The sequence below is a fragment of the Lolium perenne genome, chromosome 3, assembly GCF_019359855.2.
Source record: "Lolium perenne isolate Kyuss_39 chromosome 3, Kyuss_2.0, whole genome shotgun sequence".
Classification (NCBI taxonomy): domain Eukaryota; kingdom Viridiplantae; phylum Streptophyta; class Magnoliopsida; order Poales; family Poaceae; genus Lolium; species Lolium perenne.
In genome coordinates this window covers 77874886-77882442 of record NC_067246.2, presented here as the reverse complement: position 1 = coordinate 77882442, position 7557 = coordinate 77874886, and the positions used below count along the sequence as shown (strand labels likewise).

The following is a 7557-nucleotide window of genomic DNA, read 5'->3' as shown; positions in this document are numbered from 1 at the left end:
GAGCCGGAGGTATGGACTATTTTGTTGCTGTCAAACATATTTTTACTAATTTCAACTTTTGTAATCTCATGTGTTCATGTTTGTGAAGATTCCTGACGACGAGGAAATTCTGAGTCAAAGCATTAGTCGCGGCAAGAAGCAAGCCACACGGTCAGCTTACCAGTTGAAGCCAAGGGGCAAGGCTCCAAACCGATACACTCCGGAAGATTATGTCAACCGAGGAAAGAAGGTTGTCATTGAGGAGGATGAGGCGCTGCCGCGGAGATCATCTTTGAGGAGGATGAGGAACGACGAGCCGTTATCTTCAGAGGAGGAGGAGCAGGAGGAGCAGCAACAACAAGAGACACGGCAGCGGACGAAAAGGATGGCCGTCCGGAAGCAGCCTGTGAGGAGGGGACGTCGAGGATAGATGGATTTGTGTTGTGAACTCTATCTTCATTGCTACGTGTTCTAAACTCTATGTCATTGCTACGTGTTGTGAACTATATGTCGTCGAACCTTATTTGTTGTTTGAACCATTATGCTATGTCGTACATATTCTGTCCAATGTTGTATTCAAAACTGTTGGAGTATGGTAGGATTTTTCATTGGTTTAACACAAGTCAATGTGTGGCGCCCTTCCCACTGGCGCCACACTGCACTGTGTGGCGCCCGTGGCATCGGCGCCACACATGCCAACATATATCAACTTTTGGGTCGAAAACATCCAGGGGCTCCGGACGATTAGTCCTTAGCCGTTTTGGCGAGCCTCTTTGTGTGACGCCCGTGATATCAGCGGCACACTGTGAGGTGTGGCGCCCGTGGCGTCGGCGCCACACAAACAGGGTCGCAAAACGGCTAAGTCCCAGACGATTTGTCTTACAGTATGTTTTGGGCAATTACAAATGCATGTATGACGCCGATGGGAGGGGCGCCACACATGCTGCCACGTCAGATCGGCGCACCAGCTCAGCATCGAGGGCGCCACGTCGGCTGGGTGAGTGGCGCTGACAGGACGAGCGCCACACTGGCATGTGTGACGCCCATGGAAGGGGTGCCACACAAAAGGGTTAGATGGGTGAAATAGCTTGGCCGGAGGGTTAGTTTGTGCTTTTCTTTCACTTTTGGGTTATTTCTGTAAATCGCCACCATCCACTGTCATCGCCGTTACACTTATTGTTTATGCCCAACCTGTACTACCAGTACTACTACACAGACTTTTGTACTTGAGCCAATTTTGTCATCAGGAGGTGTAGTAATCATCTATCCAAGATTCTTGATAGGGACTTGAATTGTACAGCTTTATATCAAAATAAAGGAGGGTAAAAACATGGCGAAAAAAGAATTTTCAAGAGTTCCCATCATGGGTCGATGATGCATGGTTTCAGTGTTTGCAGTGTTCATGTCAGTAACTGCAAGTTACAAAGTAAGAATTATACCAACCACACACAAAGCAAAGATGTATATACTAGAATGTCCTAGATGTCAGAAAATTGTTTTAGCACCAATCAGCGGCTTGGAATAGCAAAGATACATATATTAAGCTATGGAAAAAGGGGAATGTACAAGGAATGCCCACCACTAACAGAGATGGCTACCGCAGCCTCGTCTGTTCCCCTATAGAGCTCATCTATTGGATTCCGGTAGTGCCCCCCTCTACAGACTACAGCTAGGGCCCATTAGATTTGTCATTAGCCGAGTGAATTAAATAACCAACCACAAAATTTCTAGTTATAAAGATTGTCAGTTTCACATGGTTATGTTCAGTCGAAAGTTAGTTGATAGCATGATTGCACCTCAATAGTTAAGTGCACTTTGCTCTAAGAAAAGGAAGAAGTAATTGCCATGTGAAAAATACAAAACCACCATAAATCATGCTAATGTTCCAGGAGCTATACTGTCATCCCGCGGCCGCAAGACTAATGGCTATTGTGTCTTCATTTCACTTGACACTAGAAGCTCACCATAGTTTTTTGGGAGCCTCATCAGTAGTTAGCCATCTGCTCCTGTTTCAGTGCCCTCCAACCGATATCCCCCCTGAAGAATCCTTCTGGCCAGTCCACAACATCAACTGCATCATATGCCCTTGACCTCGCTTCTTCAATGTCCTTGCCCTTTACAGTGACACCAAGAACTCGGCCTCCGACAGCTACAAGGTTCCCATCTCCATCCAAAGCTGTTCCAGCATGGAATATCTTAACATCTGGAGAAACCTGCTCGGCCTTGTCGATATTTTTTATTACAGTTCCCTTCTTATAAGAGCCAGGGTATCCTTCACTTGCCATCACAACTACCATTGCGATTTCAGGTGACCAGGTTAGTGAAACCTTGCCAAGTTCCCCTTTGCATGCAGACAGCAGAACCTGTGCAAGATCGGATTCTAATCTCATCATCAGAACCTGAGCAAAAGAAAATGGATTAATAGAGCAATGCCAATTAGAATTTATGGGCAAAACATGTGTCAGGTCAACTGGGAGAATTAATAAACATATACTCGTATTACAGATGTGCTCGGTAAGATTTCTTGCGGCACACTACAGAAGCATGATTGACATGTGTGATAAGCAAAAAAAAAACACCCAGCTATCAAACTATTAAGTTAAATCCGGATCATTAACGTTAAGTTCATATGCCTTTAAGGAGGGGAAGCTTGAGCAGTGAACAAAACTAGGCTGCGCTGCTTTTTGTCGCAAACAAATGGAAATGAGAATAAGACACAAATTCAGATGAGATTTGTAAGGCTCTGGCTCTGTTACAAATGCTAAATGTAGTAATGTACATTATTTTGGACATGAGCAAATTCTGGAAGATGTATCTCTCATCGCCAATTTCAATCACAAGCTACTATAATGTTATGAAAACACAGTATGATAATGATTTCATGAACCTACTAGTTTTACTTTCATTTTGCTACTATCAGATAATCTATCTTATCTATACTGAAATTATGAACATGGTAATGCCCTACAGGCTACAGGCTACAATGGACGAGTGGTTCTCAAGAGGAGGACCTAGGGCAACTATGTTTACATATAGGCAGCTAGGCACTCCCATTTCTCATTAGAACTTGCTTTCTTTGCTTTCCTAGCACAACATTGCTCCAATCCCTAGAGGCGAGTTATATTCTACCTTTTAACACACAAATGGACCATTGTCAATGTACTACACGAACTACTGACTTTTGTGCACCGGAAGATAGACAAGGAAAAGCACTAGACTCCTTTAAAGTGAAGTGAACTGTTACAGACATATCTATCAGGATTCAGGAGAGCTTCATTAGGGGATCATTAAAGTATGAAAACTTCATTAAGGCATCAGTAAAGAAACTATGAAGAGAAGTTCATTAGGGAATCACTGAAGTATGAGGACAAACACTGTAGGGAAGGAATTCAAATACATTGCATTCTATTGTCCAACTTCATCAAGAACACTTTGATCATACATTGACAAAGAAAATATACCACAATTGTATTGCCTAAAATTGGGAAATATAGATATCTTAGAGGCATTGACTAACCTGGCATTCAGGATCCCCAAATCGCACATTGTATTCAATAAGCTTAGGCAGACCAGATTCTTTTTCTATCATAAGCCCAGCATATAATACACCAACAAACTTGCATCCTTCAGCAGCCATACCTTTAACAGTTGGAATAATTATGGTTTCCATAATTGTGTGCTTAAGTTCTTCCGTCACTATTGGAGCAGGGGAGTATGCACCCATACCACCTGTGTTTGGGCCAACATCACCATCACCAACTCTTTTGTGATCCTGTGCTGATTCAAGTGGCAAAGCCTTCTCACCATCTACTAATGCAAAGAATGAGGCTTCTTCACCCTCTAGGTACTCCTCAATAATGATCCGTGAACCAGCAGGACCAAATGACTCTTCAACCAGCATAGAGTCTATTGCTTCAAATGCCTCATCCAAAGTCATAGCAACAACGACGCCCTTTCCAGCAGCCAATCCATCGGCTTTAACAACAATAGGGGCCCCTTGATCCCGGACATATTGTTTAGCTTTCGCGGGATCCGTGAATGCGTGATACTACATGAGAGAGATAAGAGGAATCATATTAGCTTCATTTGTATGCCTTAGCATCTGAAACTGAAAATAAGTATCACATAAAGAGTATCAATTTTACTGCTTTTTTCCTAAAATAATTTTACAGTCACTTTCTGCAGTAATAAGATAACTTCATTTCAAAAAGCAAGTATCCTTAGGAAAATGTAAGAACTATGAACAATGGTTAGAACTAATTCAGACTCATATTCAAAGTTATTCCAGTAGAAATTCAAAGCTGGTTGCCTTACTTCTAGCCTCTGTAATTGGCAGTAGCAATTCAGTACAAAATGAACATGATTAGCAGCATTGCCGCAGGACGAAGGAAATATGCTTAAGCCTAAGATGATGTACCATTGTACCCTTTCTTAAACATGGATAGCAATAGTATCAACCATATGTAGTCATCTCAAGGAATCACACCCCTGCAGTCCCTGGAAGACTGCAGTAATTAATAAAAATGTAAACTGAAGTACCTGAGCAGTTGGGATATTATACGTATCACACAGCTTCTTCATAAAGTCCTTTGATCCCTCTAAAGCTGCAGCCTCCGATGAAGGACCAAAGGTTGGTATCCCAGCTTTGACAAGGTCATTCGTAAGACCCGCAACAAGAGGACCTTCAGGACCTATTACCACCATTCCCACTCCCCTCTTGTGGCACAAAGATATAACAGCATCACTATTGGAGATGTCTAAGTCCGAGATACAGACCGCATCTCCAGATTGAGCAATACCAACATTACCAGGGGCGCATAAAACTGCCTCACAAGAAGGTGAACGGTTCAAAGCAAAACAAAGTGCATGTTCCCTTCCTCCACCACCAATGACCAATACAGTTATCCTCCCTTCTGAGAACAACAGGACAAACAAGAATTAAACACTGGTGGTGCACTTCGCATTTAACTGGCTGCTGATATTAACTAGAAGAAAGGTTTTGGCATTGCAATTTGTCTCAAAGGGCGGTTCCTAAAGAATTCACACCCAACAAATCCAAGAGTTATTTACCAGCAACAATGGTACCATCCTCCAGTGAAGCTTTCAAGCTTGAGCGCCATCTTTCTGAATTTCCGACAATCAAGTGAGAATGGCAGGCGGTGTGTCGTGCTGCATTGCTAGAGATATTACTCCACTGCCGAGAAGAAGGATAAGATACCGAAGGCTTCAAGCTGCTGGACAGGCGATCATTGGCCAGGGCATACAGGCCATGCCCTCCGGCGAGCTTGAGATGGCCCCTGATACTGTAAGCAGCACATGCCATGGACCTTCTTTGTTCCCGGATTCAAGCTGATCATCAACTAAATACCCATCAGATTCAGGTCGAAACAATCCATTTGCGCAGAAGGCGGCAGGAGCCAAGGAGTTGGGAGTTCAGAAGCACGCCTGCCCTCTACACGGTAGAGATCCGGGAGAAGACGACACGGATCAGAAGAACAAAGATGACAGGTGGTAAAGCACGGCACTGGAGTGGCAAGGTCATTGAGGCGGCGCAGCTCAGAGGAAGGAAATCAGCGGCAGCTTCAGGTGGAGGAATCAGATGATGGCGGCACTCTATATCATGGAGTGGAGCTGAAGATGAAAAATTGGGTGAGTGGCTCCGAGCTGCACTGCCCCTACAGCCTAACCACTCCAGCGCCGCGCATCACCACCTGTCGTATTCGTCCTTCTGCTCCGCGTCGTCTTCTCCTGGATCTCGCAAGGTACCGTGTAAAGGCCAGTTTAGGGCTTCTAAACTTCAACTCCTTGGCTCCTGCCGCCTTCTGCGCAAATGGATGATTTCAGACTTTGGCATAATAATTCGAGCAGATAAGCAGCAACTTGCCAACACGCATGTATGGATGCAAGTATGCAACGCTAGCAGCAAGCAAGCCAGCAACAGGCCAGCAGGAATGCAGCGCATGCACTAACCAAATACTGACATACATCATATGGGGAAACTGGCATACAACAAAGCAGGTAACACGCCAACGGCAAGGTGCAAATAGCCACACTTCATCATACTGACATACTGACGACATAGAGCAAGCCAGCAACAGGCATATATACAGCTTACAGGTCCGAGAGATGCAGAATAGCAGCGGCCGGTACCAGGAGATGCAGAACAACCCGTGAGCGTGAAGGTGTCCTGCGGGGGGACTAGCGGCGGCCGGCAGCGGTGGCGAGCGGCCGCGGAATCGAGCAGCGGCCGGCGGCCCGTGCAACCGAGCTTGGTCTCAAGTGGCGGCCGGCAGCGCTCCGTCGGCCTCAGTGGCGGCGACCGGCGGGACAAGGTAGAGCTACACTGAATTGGGACGGGATCGATTGGAAACCTAGCCAATGCCTCGATTTCTTCCATTTCCAAATCTGCCCCTTTCACAATTTTTTTTACCCCCGCTGATCCATATTACTTTACTTGATGCTAAAATAAATACATCTACAACTAAAATATAAAATATGTCTAGATACATCTATATTAACGACAAGTAATATAAATATAAGAGAATGTCAAATTAAGGGGTACTTTCGGAACAGGCGGTAAACCTGGCGGCTCACTCTAAACCAGCTGGTTCCCTGATTCTGTAAAAACCAGCAGTTTTACTGGTTCCCAACTCGGGGGTAGGGACGGTCCATATCACGTAACAAGATATTCGGTTCCGATTATTTCTGGTTCAACCGATGACTTAGATATGGTTTTTAAAACTATGGTCGTGATGCCTTGTCCAAGTCAACGACTTTTACGTCAACTACGGTGCAACTATAACCATAGAGGTAATCATTGCAACCCTAGAGTGGTATTATCATCGAGAACTACTCTCGTCATTGTGCGACAACACTAAACACCTTGAGAGTGTCACGTGAGGGCCCCCGAAACATCCCAAACCTAGGAGAGGTCCATGCATCATTTGGTAGGGAGAATAACAAGTAAAATAGGGTTTCAACATCCCCTCCTCCCTCCCATTACTGTCGGGAGAAATTTATTTTTGTAACGAAGGTACTTCCTATGGCTTTAAATACTTGTTGTAGATTTAGGGAAAAAAATAGGCTAAAATGTATCTAGGTTCATTGAAACCGAGACAAGTATCTACGAAAAGAGGGAGGAAGTACCATAAGTTACTTGTCCAGAAAAATACAAGCCAATAACGACCTATAAGATATATTTTACTAAACCAATGCAATGAAAAAACCTATTGTAACCCATGTAGATTATAATCCTAAAAAAACAATAAAACTCAGGATGAGTACTCTGCGTGGCCCCTACATCAGTAATGTGTGCATACCCACTTGTCAGGCTCACAGCCAAAACTCAATCAACCGAACATTAATGTATTTTTTAGAAACCGACTATGGACCACTGGGAACTTTAAAACTTCCACAATAAGAACTCCTCAAAATATTGATTAGACCATCTCATAGGAGGTGGTGTTTCGTGAATATTCATGTTGCAATATCGAAAATTTTCTTTTGAACACGAGACACAATTTTCCCAAAAAATTTAGTTGTGAAGATGGAATGTCCACATGTTCATGTGACATTTTT

At 44.0% G+C, this 7557-nt stretch overlaps 1 protein-coding gene across 4 annotated transcripts; it reads right to left on the bottom strand.

The window, feature by feature from the left end:
- Positions 1-1683: 1683 nt before the first annotated feature.
- LOC127341838 (phosphoribosylamine--glycine ligase) lies at positions 1684-6359 on the bottom strand. Of its 4 annotated transcripts, none has more exons than XM_051367776.2 (5): positions 6088-6359; positions 5050-5328; positions 4519-4892; positions 3497-4027; positions 1684-2378 (listed from the first exon to the last, which is right to left on the bottom strand). In XM_051367776.2, exons 2-5 carry the CDS (start codon positions 5300-5302, stop codon positions 1965-1967), a joined length of 1572 nt encoding a protein of 523 aa, XP_051223736.1. In that variant the 5' UTR covers positions 5303-5328; positions 6088-6359; the 3' UTR covers positions 1684-1964. The 4 variants fall into 4 exon arrangements, with proteins under 4 accessions (XP_051223736.1, XP_051223734.1, XP_051223737.1 ...); XM_051367774.2 differs by having other exon boundaries at positions 6095-6359; XM_051367777.2 differs by having other exon boundaries at positions 5050-5339; positions 6130-6359.
- Positions 6360-7557: the final 1198 nt, after the last annotated feature.

What these genes read in the sequence shown, in the direction of transcription:
- LOC127341838 (XM_051367776.2), bottom strand. Translation starts at nt 5,302, where the DNA reads ATGGCATGTGCTGCTTACAGTATCAGGGGCCATCTCAAGCTCGCCGGA. An exon ending in ATAATATCCCAACTGCTCAG is followed by an intron (nt 4,028 to 4,518) that starts GTACTTCAGTTT and finishes TCTCTCATGTAG; the next exon opens with TATCACGCATTCACGGATCC. An exon ending in TTGGGGATCCTGAATGCCAG is followed by an intron (nt 2,379 to 3,496) that starts GTTAGTCAATGC and finishes TCTTTTGCTCAG; the next exon opens with GTTCTGATGATGAGATTAGA.